The 25565-nt window shown below is 38.1% G+C and overlaps 1 protein-coding gene across 1 annotated transcript in view; it reads right to left on the bottom strand.

Annotated features, from left to right (window-relative positions):
- Positions 1–7048: 7048 nt before the first annotated feature.
- SRRM4 (serine/arginine repetitive matrix 4) overlaps positions 7049–25565 on the bottom strand; it is a 185307-nt gene continuing 166790 nt past the window's right edge. The window contains exons 9-13 of the mRNA XM_082268959.1: positions 13699–14015; positions 12540–12767; positions 10960–11070; positions 10100–10237; positions 7049–8228 (exon numbers count right to left, since the gene is read on the bottom strand). Of these exons, the coding sequence (XP_082125085.1) occupies positions 7985–8228; positions 10100–10237; positions 10960–11070; positions 12540–12767; positions 13699–14015 (1038 nt within the window). The 3' untranslated portion in view covers positions 7049–7984. The remainder of the gene's footprint in view (positions 8229–10099; positions 10238–10959; positions 11071–12539; positions 12768–13698; positions 14016–25565) is intronic.

Raw genomic sequence — 25565 nt, forward strand, 5'->3', positions numbered from 1 at the left:
GATAACTCCCAAAAGATCTGTTGTGTTTTAGGATTGAGTTTACTGCAGGTATGCATTAATGAGCACTTATTAACACATTTAGTAATGGAATAATTACAGGTTCTTTTCCATCAATCTGTGTTTTCTGGTTCCTGGATCACACAATCGAGTTTTCTCTAGTTAATCAGATAATAAATATAAAAAGCTTTTAAGTATCAAATCCTAAAGAGTTTTTCATTTACCTAATTTGTGGCACTGACATGTTATCTGCACAATGTTCCTTCCTTCCTAGTCACCAAAAAGAATAATATAATATTTATGTTTTACTCTTGTTCTTTTAAAGCATTTGTGTTCTACTGTCAACATTTCATGGTGTGAGCTAAAGGAACAACTTTCAATTGCTTTACAGGAACCTCAGGTAACTCAACCAATTCAAATATGGCACCGTGCATTGAATATTGGTGGTTGGCAGAGTCCAACTTTGGCCATGCAGTACCACAATGTAGAGATCCTGCAAAGACTTTGAAATCACCTAAATTAATCATCTTTCCAAGAAAAGCCAGAGTATGATTATAAAACTGAAGCCTTATTTTTGGACAAAATTCTAGGGCTTGTATGCATGGGCATAAAAAATAACTTCCTTTCCTTGTACCTGCCGACTTTTTCTGGCACACAATATCAAAAAGGTGTATTAACTGCAATAGCTCAGCACCTATGTACAAGCACTCAGACAAGTGTCTGGTTCACTGTGTTTTACTGAATCCTTGAAGTGGCTGTGGCATATTTTAGCATCTGGCACTGTTGTTTTAAAGCATCAGACATCAAAACCAGAACTCTGCTGGTTTGGCTGAATGCTGGAAGTCGTCCAGCTATCTTACAGAAGTTGTTGATACATACAGAGCAGAGCAGAGGTGCACACCACCAACCCTTAGGGACCAAGATTTTCATGTAGTGTTAGATTTGTCTAGTTAAAAAAATACTAGGGGAGGACTGGGATCTTTTGGCCAGGAAGGCAAGCACAGCCAACTAACCCTTTCATGGAGGAGCACTAGCCTGTGGGCTAAAGAAGATGCAACACACAAAGTGTGCTATGGTGTCACAGTGATTGGTGGCCATGGCGGGTGTTGTAGTAATACATCTTTTACAACACACCTTGCATTGTAAATTAAGAATAACTTTATTAGCGGAATAGGATAACCTCTGCTCTTGGGAAATGATATACACTCGCCTAAACGCTAAATAAAATACGAAATCATCCTCAAATAATTCCCATCATTTAGCTTTCTTTAACAAATGAACACAGAACATGTACAAGTTTTGCATTCTTTCTGCATTTACTTCATTTGCAACTCTGCAGTAAGCCATAAAACATCTCAGATTCACAGAAGAAATTTGATGATTGAAGACTTCCCTGTGCCAGGTGCTGTGATTGCACGTAGCGGATAACTGTATATTTCTCAGAGGTTGAGAGTGTAGGTCCTGCACTGACTGAGTTCTGAATGCCAATCTTAACCCAGGGCCAACATACACCAACATATTAATTATACTGCTCAATCCCTACCCCCCCACAATTGAGGTCTGAAGTAGGGGTATCTCTTAGTGTCAACAACATGTTTTATTGGTACTCCATTCCATTCTAATTAGGGTCTGAATCTCAGTACAGAGTATCTCCACTCAGGGCCTTCAACCACCAACATATATTATATTTTTCACTTGGTCGCTCTCTCAATGGGGATATCTCTACTTAGGGCTGTTAGCTACCAGCACATATTATTTGTAATGGTTTCTGCTCTGACTGAGGCCTGATAAAGGAATGTCTCCACTACCGGTCACTAACATATACTAGTTTTACGAGGCTCCATTCTAAATGAGGTCTGAATGTGGAGTTTCTCATTTAGGGCCACCAACGTGTATTATTTTCAATGGCTTGTTGGGAAAATATCCCCTTGTCCTCAAGCCCAGTTTTCCCCTTCATACAACAGTGAATTAATCTTTCACTTAGTAAATAATTCCACGTATCCCAAAATCCTGACCTGTTTTTGACCTGCCTAAACCAAGAACAAATGCATGCCTGCCATAAAGGTTCCTTGTATATATGGTCTTCTGTTAAAATGATCACAAAGCAATATATTTTTTTTAACTAACAAAACCTTTTTTTGTGGAAAATAATTCTGTTTCTCTCTTCAGGTATCTATTAAACACTACTTTAAATGACAGAACTATTGTCTACATGAATTGAAATAGGGTAAACTGAGGCTGCTTAATTTACCGGGTGTTCCTAATATGAACAAAGTCTAGCACACAATCATGTCAACACTATCCCATAAATACATTAAATAAATATTAAATATAATCCTTTTACATCCTCACTTATTTACAATGCATAGAGACATTATATTGGTCCAAAAATTCAACACACATAGACATTAACATTTAAAATAAAGTAAAACATTCCCAAAACAGGAAGAAAATCAACATGACCTGTTTACAATATGTACTGTCTCTGAGCTGATGAAATTGGTTTAGTAAACCATCCAGAGCTTTGTAAAGTTATTGATGGTAGAGTTGTTCTCTTCAAGCTTTGACTCATCAGCATGAAGAGATAGATGCACAATGACCAGTTTGACAAGTCTGAATACACATAATGCTTGTAATTGCCTTTTTTGCTATAGTGCAAAAATATTCCTTTTGTACTAACGCTATGCATCATTAAAAGTAATTGTAACATTTGCTCATTGCTTATGCCGTTGGGCTAAGTGACCATGAAATCCAGAAGTGTATTCAATTAGAGCTGCCATGTTTTAACTAATGCATGCATGAAAATATCTTAGTTGCCTGCATGAAGAATATTTGTCATACAAGGTAGAAATGAGTTACAATAAACTACAATAAAACATAATTTCAGTTGTACATATAGCCCTCCAATGCATAATCTAAAAAATAATACCAGGAGACAAATAATAGAACAGACTTTTTTTGTAACTTTCATAGGGACTATCATTTAGATAATATACCTTCCACCATTGCAGCAACAATAAATAATCTATAGATCTGGAAAATGAAAACTACATTATGGAATCAATGAATTCCATTGAGTCTCTGTGTTTTGGCGAATCATGTCTGAAATAAGCTGATATTTAAAAATGCCCCAATCCTCATTTTGCCTCAGGCATTATGCTTCTAAATGAAGCTTTCATACATAAATACGGACAGTAGAGATATAAACCTCAGCAACTAATCGGATTTTAGCTGTTCTTTGTCCAGAGCAGGTTTGAAAATGTACAGCTAACTTAAGCATGTTTTTCCAATAAGGGAATGCACTCTACAGTGGCCATGTCAAGTCAGAATAACCAATCAGAATTAAAGTGACACTAAACTCAGATTTTTTATAAAATAAATGCAACATGCCTAATATTGCAATATGCCTCCTTTGTTTCATCTCTTCAAATGTCTCTTTTTTCTGCTTTTTCCAGACTTTCTGTTCTGGGGTGGCTATGCTTATTCTACATGCCTCCCTTGTGTATGTGAATGCAGTGACCCATTCCTGCTCACCCCTGAGATGGACTAGATATCTACATGCAGACACATTCATCTCTACGGGAACAGTGGTAGGCATAGAGAGGTGTATGTGACCAGACGTAATGACACTGCTCGCCCTACACAAGTAGTGGAGGATGGGGAGTATGAACAGGACAAAAAAAAAAAAAAAAAAGTCTGAAATTAACACTTAAAAAAATCCACAAAAAACTTGCTAATTAGAACAATTGATGTAAATTGTTCATTTTAATCTGTTTTTTAGAGCTAACTGCATTAAATGTAAATCTGATAGACTGCTATAAATTAACAACACACAGAACACAACATATTATCTTTACACCTTAGTATCCATTTTTGGCCCATAAGACTAAAACCCTGTTTTCTCTAGTTTAAAAAAAATATATACGCAACTTGCCATACGCAGCTCTTGCCATACATGCACATTATAACACATGTAGCTCCTAGAGTAGTGATGGAACCTTGGCACCCAGATGTTTTGAAACTACATTTCCCATGATGCTCAACTACACTGCCGAGTGCATGAGCACCATGGGAAATGTAGTTACAAAATATCTGGGGTGCCAAGGTTTGCCATCACTGTCCTAGAGTGTTCTTCTCAAGTAAAGCGGCATCCGCACTCCCCCCCCCCCCCCCCCGTTGCTCTTTTTCTGCCATTATAATTTCCTAGTTTAGGTCTGGAGTCCTCCATATTTTTCACAGGCTGGTCACTTATGATGTAACTCTTACACATACACACATACCAAGAGTTACACTTTCCCTGTACCTGACTCTTACAGATGTTGAGATTGTATACGGGGCAGTATGTGTACTGTAGTCAGTGCATAATAGAAAAAACTATTAGCAAACAAAAGAGATTAAGATGTTTTATGGGAGAATAGACACACAAGAGTTGATTTACTAAAACTGGAGAGTGCAAAATCTGGTGCAGCTCTGCATAGAAACCAATCATCTTCTGGGTTTATTTGTCAAAGCTTAATGAAAACAAGCTGAAGTTAGAAGCTGATTGGCTACAATGCAGAGCTGCACCATATTTTGCACTCTCCAGTTTTAGTAAATCGACCCCAGAGTCTCTTCTGCCCTGTAACTGCAAAAATAAAAAAAAAATATTATAATTTCCCTTTAAGTTTGCTCTTTGGATCTCACAAAGCATTAACAGTAAGAAAGAATTAAAAGAAAAAAGTATACAGAAGTAATATAATAAAACATTGACATAAACATAGTGGTGATTCCTAATAAATAACAGGTTAAAAGAGATAATGTTTTGTTGACTTCCTCATTGCTAACCCACGGTTGTAATTGAATACTGAAATGTAGTATTTTTCATTTACAATCAAAATTGAATAATAAAATAAATACATAAATAATCCCTTTTAATAAGACTAAAGTAAATAACAGTACAGCATTAAAAGCAGCCACAGAATATCTTTAGGACATTGGTACCTAATACACTAAGAAAGAAGCATGTCCTTTTATTCACAGTAGGAACATTGAACTGGATATTTGGTTGGTTGCTAAAGGCAACACTATATAATTATATTTTCCTGTTTTTCCATAGAAGGAATTATATGCCTGTGCAGTAAATGACAGGTAACCCAATTATTTTGCTCTTGCACTTTTGGCTGGTATTTTTTTGTATGATACATTTGCTATTTCCTGCCTTACCTTACCAGGTGCACAGAAATACATTGCGGAAGGGGAGATCATTTTGCTATCAACTTTATCAAATACAAGCTTGTGTATAATGCTTTTTATTAGTATTTGTATATTATTTTGCATTGACATGTCTTCCCTTTCTGTCAAGGTAGTTGTGACGTGAGTATGCTATAAATGAAAATTCCCTGATATTTCCTTCACAATAAATATAAAATAAATAAATGAATAAATAAATAAATACATATCCTGAACTTTCAATACAAACAAAATATTCTGCCCAGTGGTCATCAAATATTATCCTCTCTGGTTCTATGAGTGCCTTGTCCTCACAGCAGGAAATTACCAAAAATCACCATTCATGGTTATACTATCAACATTCATAGTTTTACTAAGCTTACCAACACCAACTAAAGATCCACTATATTCTCTTTCTAGTCACTTCTGCTGTTCTCTCAGTACACCTTGCTGTTCTGTAGGATGTGATAGCTACAATATTTAATCACATTTTTGAGCGCAAAGGTGTTTCCTATCCATGACTGTCCATGTACTAATAAAACATAGACACAACAAAGACTACCATGCAGAGGTTTGCTGGGCACCTATCACAGATCCCTTGCCATTTACTCTTAAATAAATCCGGACAGTGCTTTGTCTTGAGCTTTGTTGACCATAGATACACTCAGAGGGGTTGATTTACTAAAGGAAAATCCACTGTGCACTGCATGTGCACTTGAAAGTTCAGTCTCTGTAGATCTGAGGGGAAGATCTGAAATGAGTGGAAGTTCTAGTGATTTCTATTATCCAATCATGTGCTTGTTTTTATTTTTCTTGCATGTCCTCCTCAGATCTACAGCGACTGCACTTCTAAGAACATTTGCAGTGCACTTGTAGTGCACAGTGGACAGGGACTTGCATGCTACTTCAAGAGTCTTTTTCAATTTCTATTACAGACATGATGAATTTGAGTTGAAGCTCATGTCTCTGCTAAGTATAAAAAGCAGGGAAGGAGATGGGCCTTATGAAATGTTAAGAAATGGAAAAAACAGCAAAATTCTCACATCCCTTTGGGCCTGGTCATGAATGCAACTACTGTTACTATCCTACCAGGCTGAACAGTAAATGATGCCTGTACAATGAGTCAATGGTTTCTACTGTATATTGACAAGGACATTTTTCCAGGTAGTCACTTTGATTGGTAAAATTATATATAGTTAAGCACCTGGGCCAACTGCTATTTAAACCAGTTACGGAGCTGCAGTGATATTTGTTGTTTTTCAGTGGAATAGATATTGATAAGAATGTTTTTCAGATGGTGCCTGGAAGACCAATGGTTCCCATAATAATTTCACTGTGACCTCTGTGCATATATTTGCTGTATGGCCAATCTTTACACTTCCTGGGACAACATTAAGAAAATGTCATGATTCTACCATGATTGGACAGCAGATGCTATATTACAGTACAAGTATACAGTATATATAGCACACTATTTCTTTAAATCCGGCCGTATGTGTCAGCAAACAGGTATTTATCTAAACAACATAGTAATGTAGGAACAAACGCTTACACCAATTTGCACATAACATTCAAGTCTTTAGTGTCTATTTGTGCATTCTTATTTGAACTGTTTACCTTGATCATTATTATATATTTCTGTGAAGACCAATTGTATATGGCAGATTATCTGGATGCCATATAATAACCATAAAAAAAAACAAAACAAAATAAAACAAAACAAAAAACAGATACTCAGAAAACACAGTATGCTTTTTAGGCATCCACTGGTTTTGGAATATATATATATATATATATATATATATATATATATATATATATATATGATATTTGAATACCAGTACCAGTATAAATTATAATAAATAACAAAAATAAATACATAAATATTCATGTATAGCAATACCACAAATTATTAAAGAAATATAAATTAGCAGTTTCAGTACTTGCTATCCCATCTCCCCATTATTGTATATCAATTATCTTCTTTTACAAGTATGAGAATGGAATAAATCAGGTAAAATGTCCAAACATCCTGAACATATATCGTAAATGTGATGATAAAGTCGCAGGGCATTGATGCTGCTTAGGTGGGTAGCAATCTCTATATCGTTGGATGAGAAGATTACAGCTGGGTTTGGATATTGTGATAGCCTGCCTTTCAGTTATCCAAACAAACCATTTCTCATAAAGGTCACAGGAACCAGGATGAATGGGAATATCTCTTTTTCTAGCTGTGATTTCCATGTTTAACAGCTGCTGTATCATCAGGGAGTAAAACATTCTTACCCTGCATTTGCTTTGCTTAAACAAGTCCTTGGAGTGAACCTGGTTTGCGTTGTCAACGATTTGTAGTATATGGAGATAGTACTGGGTTTCAGAGGCTGTGATGACACCCATGGCTCACTGATGATTTGACATCTAGCATCTGAACAGTGACAAAGTCACATGCTTGCCATTCCACATAGTGTCAGAAAGTCATGGGGACTCCAAGTTAGTGACAGGTGCTGTGAATTCCAGAGCTTTGATGCTTTAATACTCTCTTGTGTGGGATAATTTCAGTAACAATCAGCACATAGGTACTGGGCATTTTCGACATCTCTTCTGCTTTCCCTAGTCAGCTCCCTAACTTATAGTATAAAGATATAGAAATGGAAACTGCCATTTATCTGATTATCGGAAGCTATTAAATACCAGTGGAAATGATGTTTGAATACGTATTTGAACAGCCCTGCTACAGAGCTTCTTATGATGTGAAAGCTCCTGCAGTCAGACATACATCTCAGCGCCTTATGCTGTCACATGAGTCAGAGCTCTGGCTCCAGCTTGGACTTCGGCTCCTACTTCTCTTCCATTCCCTGCTGCTGCTCCTCCTACTGCTATGGCTCCTGCTTCGACTGCTTCTGTGGCTAAAGTAGCTGCGGCTTCTGGACCTGCTTCGGGGACTGTACCAAGATGGAAGGCTACTCGCGCTGCTTGAGGATGATGGACTAGGCCTGTAGTATGGGATGGGGCGTTTACGAGCACTGTGTGTACAAGAATGGAAGACATATTAGCATAGCTTGTTATGAATTTTAGGTGCCCAATCGCTAGATTATCTTAGGTCACAAGTGGCAATGTAAGGACTCCTATTTTTACTGTATACATTTTTACTTCAGACGTTACTGAATTTCAAGCTTAGAAATTCCGATGAAATATTGCTGACCTCAAAACGTTAAGGGATGATTAATTATTTCAGACAAGGGAAATGCAAATCCTGACAATAATTAATCATTTTTATTTATAGATTACAAATAACGATTCAGGGCTTTCAACAATAAACAGAATGTGTATACAAACATTAAATATGTAAACCCAACATTTCATTTTCCTGATATGTGCTTGCCATACTATGTACTTGTATATAAAAGTATCCTGTTCTGTTTGTATTTTATTCCATTGTGCATAATCCCTGGGGTTCCTGTCAGTCCCCCTGTTTTCCTATTGAAAACTGACCACATTAGGCTTGAGAACACACTGTGGTCAACTCTCTGGCCTGCTCTCCTCCAATGATCAGACTTGTCCTGACACTCCTTCCCCCACATACAGCTATTCACTGGGAAGATCAGTGCTGTTTCTCCTCCCCTAGCACTCTAAACTCTTTATGCAGCTGAGAACAGAGATTATGTTTTGTCCTTCATTTCTTTTTTTTAAACTGGATGGGTTGTTTTACAAGGTGAGGGTTTACGTAAACTTTAAAAACTTTATAAAAGTGATTTGCAACAACTACCCACATACCACTGTGCATTTCATTTAAAGCTCAACATAGAAGGGTTCTAGCCTCTGTCTGTGTCTCTTTCAGGGAGATTTTCTCCCATTTTCTGAAATCTGTTAAATGTAGACTGAGATAAGAGCACACTTTTGTAGAGTGGAAAATGTCTACCAGTGTTTTTAATGATGGCTGCACCTTCCTGTCCTAATAAGAATTATTCCCACCATTTCCTTTTCTGATGTCACAAGAAAAGGGCAAGAGAAAAAGCTTCCAAAGTAGGATCACAGACAGAAATTAAAAAAATATTGATAGAATTTTTAAACACTATAGACAGAGTAGCTTTCCCCGCCCCAGCTCCCCCCCCCTTACAGGATCTGACAGCAGCAAGAGCGAATGGCTCCTGCCTTAGTCTCCTGTAAGACCAGGAAGGAGGGAGAAAAGAGATGCGGCTGGACACAGTGCTGGACCAGTGTAGGGTACAGGTTAGTGTTTAGGAATGAGGGGAAGACAAGTGGTAAAGCATTTTTAACCTTAATGCATGGAATTTTAACTTTAGAACCACTTTAACTCCTTCTGTATTTTGGCTAGTGTTTATGTACAAGGCTTGGCCTTTGATCGACTTAATGATAGTAAACCTGCTACTGTAAAAGAAAACAAAAGTTTATACTTTTTTTTAATAAAATGCATTCTAATTTTTTAGGGTAAGTCCTATATTCTTATTAACCATTATTAATTCTTCTTTCTCCCCCCACACTTTTTAAATGTTCATATATAAACAAAATTGTATTTTTCGTCATGTTGTTCAGCATTTGATTATTTTGTCACTCTACATTGAAAAATATTTAAAAAAAATGTATTCCATTTGTAAATACGTTTAAAACCTTTTTTACTATGCTTAATAAAATTTCATTACTGGTTTGCCTATGCCCATTTAAGGTAACCACAGCCACTATTTGTTGTAAAGCAACATCACACACACACACTCTGTTTGGTTTTCCATGGATCAAATGGTGGCAACCCCAAGCTTAATGTTTATTGAATTAAAAAAAAAAAAAAAAACTAAGCTGTTTTGAGGTAGGTTTTACCCTCCTCTAGAAAAATAGCTATTCATCTTTACAGCTTGTTTAATTTTGTAATGCTTTATACCTTGTGATCCTTCTTGCCTCCAAATGGCTTGGGGAGTCTCTCCTGCGTTTTTTCATTGGGGAATAGGAGCTTCGTCTCGTTCTGTGAGGTCCTTTGCGTGGCCCATTTTCTGTAGCAATGTACTTGCTGTTTCGGTCTCTGTAGGAGGAAAACAGAATATAATGCTGGTGTTCTTTATAGCAATACATAAATATTATCAAGGGGATTTAAACTATATAAAGGCTGATTTATACAATAAATATTAGAGAAGAAATGGGGGAGATGATGGGCACAGGTGCTGCAGGGATTCCAGGTATTATTGCCTTAACTGCACATGAAAAATGGAAAGTGACTGACTGCTGTAAGATATCACACACAGTTTTTTTTTTTTTTTTTCCTCCAGTCATTAGAAAACATCTAGTGGATCTGGTTTACTTCAGTAATGGTGCTACTTCACTTAATTATTTGCTTTTTTAATAGAATAATATGAAGCTCTGACTTGATTTCACCTTTCAGAATCTGGTCTCAAGAGACCAAACTGCCAGCAGTATATTTATTCTAATGATTACACTAAATACTGTGAGTCCATTATTAGATGACACTTGTTCTTCTACAGAACTATGCTATTAATTCAATAAACACATCAGCTGTTTTTAGGTTACACTCTGACCTCTACTGAAAAACTAAGATGGTGACTGACAACGAAGAAAGGGTGAGTAGGGTGTTGGTGTTTCCATTTATAAAAAGAATTTTACTAATAATAGTTTTAGTCCAGAAATTGTGTACAACATCTGTACAATTAATATCTGATTATCCTGCAAACCTAGAATGAGAAAAGCATTCATCAAAGTATTTTATTTAAAATGAATATAAACCAATACCTGCTAGGGCTGTAGCGAGAATAACTTGGACTTCGTCGGCCATGGGAGCTTCTGCTTCCATTACTTTTTCTGCCAGACTTGGAGGAATAACTTGGAGATCTTGAGTATGACCTATGCATCAATAAAAGTTATTTCCATCACTGGAGGTTAACTTTTGTTAAACAATAGTAATAAACAGACTAAATAGTCTACAAAGTAAATATAATAGGCTACCTCTAGGTAAAGCAAGTTGGTTATTTAGTTAGACCTACATCAATCTAAAAGCATTGTATTAAAAAATACACACCTTATGAGAAAAATGTAAACATATTTTTACTGGCTTCTACCAGTGCCTAAGTGTGGGTTGCACTGCAACCTTCCAGCGAGATCCTGGGAATGTTTAGAGTTTCTAATCTCACAAGAAGACACTCCAGCTCAGTCTTTTTTGTTGCTGTATAAATGGCCATAATTTCCATATCATGAAGAAAGAGCCTCATGTTAGGTCATATGTACCTGAAAATGACAGCGATAAGGTTCTCATCTACACTTCAGGCCATTCACCTCCAAAAAAACACTTTGAATTGTGTGAAAAGATGCAAGACCATTAAAGAGGCAGCTGTTATTTCTCATCACAATTTTTGTGGTGTGGAAAGGTGATTGATATAAGCAAGCACAAGGATGGCGGCCGGCTACCTCTCAGAAAAGAGAAAAATGATTGAAACTTCTTACCATACTCTTTTAACTCAATTCTGTGTAACTTTCTGTTCTTTATAGTTTTGGGTCAAGTTAAGAAAGGTTTAGAACCCTTTTTCTGCTGTCTGTGTCTTGTTTGAGAGATTTTCCTTGGGCCTTTGAGTCTGAGACATAACAGGAAATGATTAGAATCTCTCAAAAGAGAACACAATTCCCCTCAGAGACAGGTGTTATAGGAGGTGTCCCTATTGAATGAATTACCCTCACCACCTGTTCCAGTAACCGCTGTCAATTTTTTTTTCTTTTGTGTCTTATACGAGTAAAAAAATCGGAAAAAAGTCTAATATATCCAAAACTGCAAAAAAAGTTATGGCTAGAGATAAAGCCAGCCAAAGATTTCATTTTGATTTGGATAGAATAGGGACACAAACTATGTTTTTATTGCTGACTGTGACCCCATTGAAAAAAAAAAATCGGTTGCTTCCTGCCCTTGGAATAGAGTGTCACAAGAACAAGAAATGGTTAAAGATGGTAATAGAGTTGTGGAATATTAGGGCAGTACAATAATAGCCTGTATCAATGGGCTTTTGGTTTTTATTAGCACTGCTTCTCTTTCCATACATGTCTATGAGACTACAAAAGCAGCCTGAAGCTGGTCAAATGCACCTGTCAGTGAATTCTAAGTTATTTTAGAAGTGTCTTAAATTGATGTTAAAAACAAGGTAATTGACATAGCCCAAACTCTGCCGACTTAAGGCCTTAGTGGCCTATAGCTTTGAAGTAAAGGGCTTTCAGAGGAGTCTGAAACATAGAACAGAAAATGGAACCACAGATGCCAAAAATATATCATCATTCAAGAATATTTTTGTCATAATTTGTAAATGTAGTAAAGACAGTCAAAAATGTACCTTGCCCCTGAAGAGCTTGACCTGCTTCGCGACCTTCTGTTTGAAGAAGATCTATAGTACGATGAATAAGAGCTTATGGAATGACTTGAGCTGCGGGAGTAAGACCTCCTGCTCCTGGTACTCCTATATGATGAGCTTGAACGACGGCTACGTAAAGAGTTTCTGTCAGGTGATAAGCCTGATACACTCTTGTGTTCCCCCAGGCAGCCCAGACAAGAGGATAGATCTCTGTAGAAGAAAAACACACAGCTCTTTTTATTCATATCTCCAATAATCTCGCTGTGATTATTCTGTGTAGATAAGAAAAATGTGCACTGCTTTGGGAGGGAAAGCAAATCAAACTAGCAATATGATGCTACATCAAAGTTGGGTTTTTTTCTAAAAAAGAAGCTTAATTTGTTTTCTATTTCAGCCTACTGAGGATAACATCTTTGAACATAATTAAAATTAGAACTAAGTAGATACATGTGAAATTTCAGAAATTTCAAGGATTAAAACACTAGACAACCTAAAAAAAGATAATGGCCTTAGTAACACATGTTTCTAAAAGGTCAAAAAATGAAATACATCTGAGATTGTAGAGCATGTATCACTGTAAGCGTAAAGCATGGCTACAGCACTGGCCACACAAACCGGTCCACCCAGCCCTGATATTTTAGCTATTAGGGGAAGATGGTAATGAGTGTAATTATTTACCACTCCAGCTAGTATCTTTGCTAAAGATTGTGTCTAGGTTCCTCCCCAGCCAAAATAATTCTCTGCAGCACTCAGATGTTCAGTTTAATTGTCTGACATGTACTAGGAGAATGACATATAAAAATGTGTAAGGGTCGGGTCAGTCAGATTTCATTGCTACCTGTGTCCACATTGAGGTGAATCCTGTCACTTTATTTGGGTCACTGGGGCAAGAAATGTGGGAAATGTAGGCAGTTATTTCTGGTTTAGTAGAGTTGGATGGTTAAGAACCTCTATCTCAGTTAAATTTTATTACTATTTCTATCTCTGATAGAGGGATTCCCCCTCAAATCCAGTATGTGCTAGTTGTCATTGATAAACTGGGATAAACATGTAGCAAAAAACCCTCTAAGCCTTTTTCAGGTCAATTAATTGGCTGCATACATTGTTGTTTTGGCTCATTGGTTTGCCTGTATTTAATCACCTCTTAGCCTTCATCAGAGAGTCTCCCAAAGGGAGTGAAGATTCCTTGGTAAAAGAAAAGGAACTGGCTGAAGAATTTCCTGAATCCGAGATGTTGTCACTGTGGCCATTAGGGGTCTTTACTGAGGATGGGACATGTCCAAAACCCTGATGGGACGGGCTTTCTTTTTCCTGACTGAGCTTCAACACAGATGAGCTTGACTGCATTGAGGGAGGAGAGCACATCTCATTGCCCGAGTCATACTCGTTCGTGACTTCCTTCCGACAGCCTCCGTTACTCTCTGCTGTGACCAAAAGGCTGGGGATGGATTGGGAAATCTGAAAACACAAGACAGTGTTGACACATGTGGAACCCAAAGCTTGCAATACAACTTGTCACTTAGTGCCACATTTACTTTCCAGAATAACTTCTTCTAACATTCTCCATATACTGTATATTTTATTAACTGAAAAGAAAATAGAACAAAAGAAAAGGAGCGGGCAGTGAAAAAATGAAACAGAAAGATCAAAAAGAAAAATCTCTTTACAAAAAGTCCACAGAGGAGCCTGCAGACAAAGAGAGCTGCAATGATGCGGACACCATGCATGGTTTGGCATGCACCCATAGAGAAAGAATGACACAGAGAGTGAAAGACAAAATAAAAGGAATTGTTGTATATGTAATGTTTTTTTATAGTTATACATCCGCACAGCAACTGGGACCCAAACTGCAGAGGAGGATTTCTATATTTATTGTAGCTGTTATAAAGAACTGAATGTTGGTTTATTGTGTCTACAAAAAGAGAGAGGGCAGCACCATTCAATGCAGCCAATACCTAGCTATTCATGTGGTTTGTCCTTTATTAGAGGTAAGGGTTACTTTATATGGACACTATAGGGCCTATATAAGCATGCTAAGAAGATTTTTATCACACATAGCAACTGACATGTTTCCCACTGTAATTTCAGCAGTACTGTTGATATAGAACTGTGAAATATGCCTTTTGATTTGCTACTATTGTCAACAATAAATGTTCTTAGCACACACTTTATATATAATCCACTTTGTTAACACTGCAGTTGTGTTCAGTAGTATATGCTAAGGCTCTGTAAACATTATTGCGATTTCAGATGAGACATGCGTCACACAGAATCGCATGACAATGGAAATTATTTTCAATGGTGCCTGCTCACATCAAGGCAACTCAGCACAGCATGATTTTAGAAAAGGTTCCTGTACTACTATGGTTAAATTTCAGCATGATTTTTGCCCCATAGAATATGCAAACCATTTCAAAAGTATCATCAAACTAGCATCCAAAAGACACTACATAATCACAGATCAAAATCAGATAGCAGCAGTGTGAACCTAGATGTCAGTTCCTAAGAAGATGCAATAGGACATACTCTGTAACTGCCACTTTAAAATGAATACTCTGAATTTTGATATTTATCTATATTTGAATATTTGCGTTGTTTTAATTATTGTATTTTGATGTGTTGCTGAAAGCTATTTGCTCTAACGCCTTTGTTTTCACATGACTCATACATCTGAAGTGCTTCAGCAAGAAACACCCTTCACATCCATTCTGGTTTGCCTTGACACATCACCTGCTACACAGGAAAATGTTGGACATGGACTTTTTATGATTTAACTTATTTACTGGTGACACCATAGCAATCTAAACATATTGCAAAACGTAATCCAGACTTAGTAATGCGCTTTGGAAAAATATCAATTGATCCTAATATTGTGCCACAATTTTCCATCTTTAATTAATTTCCTACTATTCTGCTAGCAAAATCAAGCAGCTTTATTGCTTGGACCCCTGTGGTTTGGTAAATGTTAACACTCGTCAGAATGCACAACTTGTTTTTATAACAGTAAAAAGAAATCAAAAGTAATTTGCAAGTAATTTTAAGATAAGAGTGTTAATGTAACAAGTTTTAGGAGGCTCTGGAACTTGTCCAACCAGGGCAAAATGACAGGTTTTCAGGCAAGAAGAACCCCCTTCCACTTACCCGCTTCCATTTACACATCTTTCCCACATTCTCCTACTGCTCCATTTTTCTGTCAGACCTGGGGATCCTAATCATGACATGTCAGACCTAGCTACTCAGGCCCAAGCACTGAATCCTGGGAGTAGATCACATACTTTCAGAATACTTATAATAAACTGAAGGCTCCAACAACGCAATGGAGTAGTAGGGTGGAACTGGAAATCAGTGGGTAATTGGATAGAGGGTTTTGTTTTGTTTTTTTGACAAAAAAAAAAACTGCCACTTTGTTTTGAATATATAAATTTACAAGGGCAGTCATATTTTCAAATTTTTTTATGTAAGTTGTACTCCTTCCCCAGTGGTGCGTCTGCAAAGTGACTGTTTTGTTGCTCCTCTCTGTGAATACAATGATGGCTACATGACTGAAATCAGTATTGTTGTAATTCCTAAATTGTACCAGTCATAAAACAAATAAATAGACTGCTTTTGAGGATAGGATAGTTGCAAGAAACAAATTAAAGTTAGAAAATAGTTGCAATCCCTTATGTCTGTACTTGTTTTAGGTCAGTAACCCATCCCATCTCTTATCACAGGTGTACTGAAGGGGCTAATTCAGAATAGAAGAAACTAGAACCAGCAAATCAGAATCTTTCATGTACAGGTTAGACTTTTGCAGATTGAATTTTGATTGGCTATACTAGACTCTACTTTCTTGTTATTGAACACTGCTGTAAGTGGCTTATTGTGTAATCCAAGCAGTGGTTCTCTAGGGACGTTAAATACACAGTCTAATATACAGTAAAGGATCCATTCACCAATCTGTAAGACCCCGTTTACACTTGACATTTTGCATCTGGAAGCTTGACGCTCAGAAATGTTTAATAAGCAAAATCCTAATTATTTTAATGGCCCCTGAGCGTTTTGTTTCCTGTAGCAAAGCTTAAAAAAACCACAATGTTCAATCTCCTGCGCTATGCTGTGAGCCCCAAAGTGATTACAACCTCTTATTCAGACACATCTGAGTGGACAATGCACACCTCGCTGCCTTCCAAATACTGAGGGGGGTCCGATAGAACTAAAAGCATAGAAGAAAACAGAGGTTGCTTATGCCTAGTGCAATATCCTCAATAAGTGTCTTTAGAAAATAAATAGAGGTAAGTTTAATACTCACAAATTAATTCTTTATTCATAGCTTATCATAAAAATCATCCGCTTAAGTCCATGTAGGAGTATCCACATCACATAGGACAATCTTGCAGAAACATTGGCTAACGCATTTCAAAGTTTGTGGCTCTGGGGAAGAGGGAAACCTTCAAACGCGTTAGCCTATGTTTCTGCAAGATTGTCCTATGTGATGTGGATACTCCTACATGGACTTAATCAGATGTTTTTTGTGATAAGCTATGATCCAAGTATTCATTTGTGAATATGATACTTACCTATGCCTGTAGCAAAGCACCTGTCACTCAAAAAAGCTACTTTTCAGGCAGATTTGAGCATTTTTGTCCCCATATACTTAAATGGAAAATGCCTGAACAGTAAATCATCTCAAACAGCAGCTCCCCCTCGCCATTTCTAGAATCATTCCATGCCTTACACAGGTTTCTATTAGCCACAGCAAAAACTCCCAAATGAAAAACACCTGGAAAAAAACATCTATAATATTTGCAAATTAGTTCAAACAAATGCTCAAAAACACCTGAAAAAAACATCTAAAATATTTGCAAATTTGGTAAAAAAAAAAAAAAACTTTTAAAAACGCCTGAAAAAACACTTAAAAAAATGCCTGAAAATGCTCAGCTAAAGTGTGAATGTAGCCTGAATCTGTACAAAAGTTATCAGGTGTGTATGTTTCCTGGGGACTGGAGGGAGCCCGTGAGTCTCAGGAGGAGTGTGAGAACCCAGAGTCCCTGAAGACTCCATATTGAGTACCCAGGGGGCTCGGGTAGCAGGGGTGTTATATCTATTCTGACTGTCTGGCTGAATAGACCAAAACGAGTAGGGTGAAATTGGTCTAAGAGACCAAAAGTAAAGAGAGCAACAGCACTGCTGGAGACAAGGGAAGCCAGATAACTTAGTATTTTCAGTTATGTGCAGTTGACTGTTTCATTGTTGGAAAATCCCTGTGTGGGATTCTTTGCTTGAACTTTGCATTTCTTCACATTTTTAATAACAGTGGGCCAAAAAGCATTTCAACCAAAGTTTGGACTGGCATAAAGTTAATTAAAAACATTTAACACATGAGCTAAGCAACTCCCATATCACAATAGTTACACTGATCCAGCTAGGTCCAATCTAACTATGCATATAGCACACTTGGCTGATGTCCCTGGAAGCTGGAAATCACTGAAGCAGACATGACCTCACTTGTGATCTCCACTTGCTTCTGGGTGCCATGCCAAGAATGAGCACCCCTCAGAGAATGGTTTGCATTTTCTCAATGAATTGAAAGTGGGGAGGGGGGGGGGCGGTGATGTCACACTTTCCACCTAGCATTATACTTGGAACAATCTATTTGAAGTATAAGAAAAATCAGTAAGAGAATTCCTACAAATAAACTTGGCTTATCTTTAGGTAAACTAAAATTGTCATGCTTTTAATAGGGTAAAATTGCCAGAGTAGTGGGGTGATGCTTTAAAGGGGACTAGAGATCGACTGATTATCGGCAACACTGATATATCGAGGGCCGATCTGCACTTTCCCTGATATATTGGAATCGGCCACCAAGGTTACCGATATTGGTGAGCTAGAGGCATCACCCCGGTTCTGGCGTCCATAGCGGTTGGCTGTCTTGTAATGACAACCGATGCAGCTGAGAAGCCGCTTGGCTGTCATTACAAGGAGCGGGAGGGAACATCCCCCCCCCCCCCTCCTGCCACCTTCCGTGGCTCGCCCGGGTCTCCCGTCCCACCGGGAGACCTAGTCAACCAGCCTGCACGGCCGCCGAAGACCCGATCAAAGCCGCATACAGCTCTGAGTCTCCATGCAAAAACCTGGAAATTATGTCATGACATCACTTCTGGGTACTGGCGCCAGATTAAAAAAATTACAGCATTCAAAACAGACAAACTTGGCGTTTTGAATGCTTTTAAGTGCAGAGGAGGGGTTTGGGGTCTTTTAGACCCCCAGATCACTCCACAAGAGTACCTGTCAAAGAAAAAAAAAAAAAATTTAAATGTACGAAAATATTGGCGCATATCGGCCAATACCGATATGCATTGACCAAAATATTGGTATCGGTATCGGCAACGAAAAAACGATATCAGGCGATCGCTAAAGAGGACTAAGGGTTTCAGTGTGTACATATAACTAATCCCAGCCAACCTGTGCTGTAATACCCAATCCAACACACATTTAAGACAATCATCCTATCATATGTGTAATAAAATTTATATATTTTCATACTCAAGTCCTGATTCTTGCCGTTGAAAGTCCCAATCCTCAGGGGTTATTTTTGTTTCATTTAAGACAATGCCCCCAGTCCCTTTCCAACACTATACAACTGCATCTGACACTGCAAAGTCTTTGTAACTAAATGCCGCATCCATTCAGAATCAGTGTCCAAAAGACATAGAATAACAAACATCTTATTCCTCAGAGCAGAAACAGCTAGGAATCTGCAAAAAAGTTTGACAATTTTTTATTTATTTACTTTTTGTTTTCAACAAAAGTGGCGTTACTCTTTAAGACCAAACTGCATGCATAAATTGTTGGCAGGTTTGCTTGGCCAAAGAAAAAGATCACTCCTATATGTCAAGCTTTTTTGTGCACTGGGAGGATAATTCTGGTATCAAATGAGTCTATGGGGGTTCATTGCCCCATAAGGTACTTTTCTTATCTAATGCTGGTATTCTGTGTTTTGTAATAATAATTTCTTCTGTACATTCATATTTAAATTGCATGCTATAATATCTCACCAATGTCAAATGTATTCATTTTGTTTTCTGTGCAGTTTAAATGTTTTGTTATAAGGATTCATCATCAGACTGTAGCTAGCCAGAATTTATATGGAAAAAGACCCAGAAACTGTTATGTAAGTCATACGTGAGGATTAATGTGGAATCTTTACTATATTTTAATTTGTAGAATAAACATCTTAGTTCAGCAATTGTGATGTTTTGCATCCAGCATCAGTGAGCACTATATTATATCAGTGCCTAGATGCTCTTGAAATCAGTATTGATATGTAATCGGTCTTGCGAGCCCTGCTGAGAAGGCTGAATTTACTGTTTGCTTTTACCATATTTATGTGTCATATTTAATAGCTGTGTATTTAAATCGGAGGCCTGCCTTGAAATCTGTTCAAGGTCATTGTAATTACAAGCTTCATACACAACGGCTGAAAGTCACAATTAGTGTGATGTTCGCTAAACACAGCCTTTAAATGATTGTAATGACCCTGTGAGGTCACAGTGATTAAATGAAGCAAAGTATTCCATAGAGTCAATCATACAAAGTGGGTTCTTGATTAGGCCAAAATGTTGTACACCGTTGAGCTAAAGAAAGTCAAAGTCATTTTAAACCTGTGGATATCTGTCTTTTAAATGAAATTCCCTAAAGCTTTCTATTTGTATTTGGTTATTTAAGTGCCTTTTCACAGCTTCATGCTATGGTGCACTGTGTAAGTACACACGCATTACTGCAAGGCATCACAGCTGAGAAAGTTGTGAATTGTCCTGAAGACTGGCATATAGAGAGAATGTAGCTCAAACGTGGGCCAACTCAAAGGGAAGTAAAGCAAAACTTACCCTCATTACCTCCTTTTAATTTACCAGTTTGAATTCGAACTGAACTCAAAAAGTGAAGATTTTCTATATTACAGGGAATATCTAGAGGTGTTAATTGTGCCCAAGCAGCACCTTGAAAAATCTACCTTTTGTCTGGAGATCTAAGGCACTTCTGTCTCTGACTGCCAGTCTCAGGAGTTTGGAGGAGCTCTGGTGATATAACTATTGTGCTGCTCACTGATATCCTTGATGAAAGCTCTGACATGAGGAAGCAAAGTGCTGCCTGTACTAAGATGGCTGCCTCCAAATCCTGGTAAGTCAGTAACAGGGGTAATATTAGCTGCAGGGAGACCTCAGACAATACTGGTGAGTATTCCATCTGCCTGCCTTTGTTATGCACAGTTTCTAGAGTTGAGTTCCTTTTTAAAGCTTAGACCAAACATTTTAGGTATCTGTTGGCCTGTGACTCCCTCTGCTTTCATATACTTTAAAATAGAGTCTAAAAGTCCAACATGAATAAAAGAAATAGGGCAGAGATGTTAGTGTACTTGTAAACAGGGCCGGAATTCTACATAAGCAACACAGGTCATAGCCTTGGGTGGCAGAGATGGTAGAGGTGGCTTACTGTCACCCACACACCATGTTGCTGCTGGTCAGTCACAGATTCTCTTGTATAATTAAGGCTTTACAATGCTGACCTGCCTGCTGGTGCAATGGTACCCAATCCTTGATGTTCCTGCACAACTACCGTGTTTTAGTTGCTGCAATAGTGTGTTGCAGTTCCCCCTGTCTGGATCCCTCCAGCCAAACCTCTAACAGTGTTTTTATTTGGCTCTAATGTCTGATATTATTAGTGTTTTAGGCTCACCAGTTGACCTGGGTAATACTGGGGCGGTACAAGACAGGTGGCCTACGGGGACAAGAAGTCCAGCTCTACTTGTATACAACATTTAACCAATCTCCTTCAATAAGTCTTCCCTTTAGGAAGGTTTATTTCACATAGTTATATCTTATTGTTGTGAAATACTGGTTGGTATGGTTTTCTGGATGGGATAAAATTAAATAAATTTTTCTGCACAAATTTATTTCACACTGACACACTAATGGCATTCATTTTGCAAAGTAATGCATACAATGCACAGTCCCAAGGACAAAGAAAAGTTTGGAGAATGAAAACATGGCTGACAGATCATCTGAACGCTCACTTGTACAATATTATAAAAAAAATGATCTCATGAATGTAGCTTGGCATTTCCATAAATGTCATGGTGAAATAACAGACTAACTTAGACTATGTAAAAGAGCGGTATACTCGAGTTTTATGATGAGTATATAAATTCCGTATGATCGAATTTATGATTGGAATATATCCTAATTTTTCAATAAGTTATATTGATGTTTCAGTTAAAATGATTGCCCTGATCTAAATATTAATTTAGTACAGGTAGATATGATTTTAATAATATTCAACAGAACCAATTCTAGACATGGACAAAAAAAATGGCATGTATTCTTTACCAATCCAGAACCTTGTGAGTACTCAAGAGTGCAGTAATGTCACTGTCTCCTGGCCACATCAGTGGAAGAAATAATGCACAGAATGTGCATAGGACGCAATATTCTTTCCTATTTTGTTCAGCTGGGCTTAACTTAGCAGCTCTTCTGGTTATTACCAGACAGTTTGTTAAAACCTGAACCTTGTCTTGACCTTTGTGGTCTGAGCACCATACTCACTAACTGAATGTACTCCAAGGTCATTATAAACAGCTATGTGCATGAGCACCAGTGGGCGGTTTAAGGAATGCAGAAACCATTGCTTAAATCTGTTTACCAGTCCTTATATGTAGGGGCTGCATCTGTTTTCTTTTCAGGCCTTTTTCTATTTTTTAACCAGGTGATCCTGAAAAAACATTATTTCCTGTCTTGTGGTGGCTAAGCTCACTTCTCCACTGTAATTATGGAAAGGGCAATGTCTGTCACTAAGACTGGGCTTCAAACATGGCTGTCTTTGATTATTTCCATTATGTTAGGACTAAAGAGGATAGTGGTTTACAGAAGAAGGATAAGGTTGTTTGTGCTTTTTGCTTAGCTCACAGAAAGTGGCAAGGAACCTTGCGTTCTTGATCAACAAGTATTTTCTGTACTTGCCAAAATGTTCTTATCCTGAAAAATGAAAACTCAGCTACCACAGCTAAGGACTGGTACTAACAAAATACATTTTGGCCTGTGCTTAATTATCCGTTATTATGTTTTAGACATTATATTTAATTTATATACCCTTATATATTCATTTATATACCCTTAAATGTGTTTTTCTAAATCACCTGTGACAAATCAAATATTTCTGGATGAAGAAATAGCTTTCTACATATAAACACTATGCTTAAGAAAAGAATATATGACTCAATAAGATTATCTAATTAAAATTAATATATAAATGTGTTTAAAAACACCACATGGATGTTTTTTCAACATGCCACATGTTTCTCCAAGGATTCAAAATATAAAGAATATGATACATAATCATTACTGCCATGGTATTCTGCAATAAAAAACATATTATTGGAAATAGCAGCAAGTTGGGAGTTTAAGTGGTATCTTTTATTGGCTAACTCAAGTTATTAAAGGAGAAGTAGGGACAAATCTCTTTTGACCCCAATTCTTCTGTAGGTCACAGGAGTGCACTTCATTCTGCACTCCTATAACCCATATTCGACTGACAGTGGGCTCAGTTGATGGTTACAATACTCTACCTCGAGAAATTGCAGCATAACCTGGAAAATAATTGAACATTTATCAATTGTGTTGCCTAGCAAGGCAGTACTTAATAGGAACAATGGGACAGATTTTGAGACATTTGCTATAACAGCTCAACTTTATTTATGTATTTCCCCCTCTGCTGTTATAAAGTAGCATTGCAACAGAATAAAACGTGCCCCTGACTACTTATCGTGTGTGCCGGTTTTGAATTAATATAAATTGCAAACAGAAGCTTCACTACAAAAAATATTGAAATTTGTGATGATGGGTACTAGAAGTGAATGCCACAGATCATGCCATTCCAGGACCGAATGCAAAGATGCAAAGTCACCAGCACACCAAATAGATACGTTTCACATGTTTATCATGAAGGCATAAGAAAAAATAGCATACCGGTTTCTTATGCCCGCCTTCACAATAAACACATGAAACTTATCTGTTTGGAGTGCTCTTGACTTGGCAGTAGGGATGGGCAAACGGTTCATGTGCCTGTTCGGCCATTCTCTGAACACACAATTTTGCAGGGTGTTCACCCCGAAAACACCCTGCAATGGTGTGCCCTGATTGGATAAAGCTTTGCCCAATCAGGGTGCAGTAAAAGCTGGTTGTTAAGAAGCAGGATCAGGTTGTCCTTAACAACTGATGAGTCATCAGCTGTCAATGGGTTTCCCCATTGACAGCTGAAAAAAAATTAATTTAAATATAGTGCCTGGGGGGGGGGAGGTCCCTTAATGTGCCTGTGGGGGAGTCCCCTTAATGTGCCTGTAAAGTGGCACATCTGTAGCATGCATTAAACAGGCTACAGCAAGAATGACATTTCTAAAAAAACAAAAAAAAAAAACAAATCAAATCTCATTTAAAATGACTTGCAGTTATAATTACCGGCTCCTGGCTATTAAACATTTTTTTTTTTAAATGGCGTAGGGTCCCCCCAAATTCCATACCAGGCTCTTTGGGTCTGGTATGGGTTTTAAGGGTCCCCCCAAATTCTTACCAGACCCTTATCCAGGCACGCAGCCTGGCAGGTCAGGAAAGGGGACGAGCACCCTCCCCCCGAACCATACCAGGCTACATGCCCTCAACATGGGGGGGTGCTCTTGGGCAGGGGGGGCTCTGCCTCCACCACCCCAGAGCACCTTGTCCCCATGTCGATGGGGACAAGGGCCACTTCCTGACAAACCTGGGCTGTGATTGTCGGGGTCTACGGGTGGGGGGCTTATTGGAATCTGGAAGCTACCTTTAGCAAGGGGGCTCCCAGATCCCGCCCCCCCCCCATGTGAATGGGTACAAGTCCTTTATTCAAAAACAAAAATAAAAAAATTGTCCCTCATGTAAATCCAACGTCAATCATGCTGCCTGCAGCACCCGCAAAAAAAAGCTTTGCTCTCGTTGAACGCTTGCCGCGGTCAGCCTATTTGGGGTTTGACAGTTCTTATATAGGGAATGGGTGGTCCTGCCCCTCGTGATATAACGAGGGTCAAGGCCGCCAGGTGACATCGCCAGTGTGGCCCAGCCCATTTCCTATATAATAACAGTCAAACCACAAAAAGGCAGACCGCGGGAAGCGTTCACCAAGAGTGGAGCTTTTTTTTTTTTCTTTTTTCGGGTTGGCAGATGTGGAGGATGGCGTGATTAACGATGGATTTACATTGGGGGACATTTTTTTATATTTTCATTTTTGAATAAAGGACTTGTCAAAAACTGTCTCGTGTGTATAATTTTTTGGACAAATTTTTGGTAAATGGGGAGGGGTACGATGTAGGGGATCTGGGGGCCCCCTTGTTAAAGGGGGCTTCCAGATTCCAATAAGCCCCCCACCTGCAGACCCTGACAACCAAAGCCCAGGGTTGTCCGGAAGAGGCTCTTTTCCCCATCAACATGGAGACAAGGTGCTCTGGGGTGGGGGGTGCTCGCTCGTCCCCTCCCCTTTCCTGACCTGCCAGGCTGCGTGCCCAGATAAGGGTCTGGTATGAATTTTGGAGGACGCCATGCTGTTTTTTTGTTTCATTTTTTAAAAGCCGGGAGCCGGCAATAGTAACCACGAGTCATTTTAAATGGGATTTGACTTGTTTATCTTTTCTTTAGAATGTAATTTTTGCTGTAGCAAGATCTATACATGCTAAAGATGTGCCACTTTACAGGCACATTAAGGGGACCCCCCAGGCACTATATTTAAAGGAATTTTTAATTTTTATTGTTGCACTTTAAGCAACATTAAAATCACTGCTCCTGAAAAAACTATTGTTTTTACAATTTGAATCTACTTTTTGTTACTCACTTTATTGATAAATGGCCCACAATTCCTACACAGTTAAGACTGTTGTGTGGTGCTGTGTATTGTAATTACCTTGATTTTTACATTGTCTATTTCCAAATAAATGGAAGAGTTCATGTTAGATTA

This window comes from Pelophylax lessonae, assembly GCF_965119305.1.
Source record: "Pelophylax lessonae genome assembly, chromosome: 1".
Taxonomy (NCBI): Eukaryota; Metazoa; Chordata; class Amphibia; order Anura; family Ranidae; genus Pelophylax; species Pelophylax lessonae.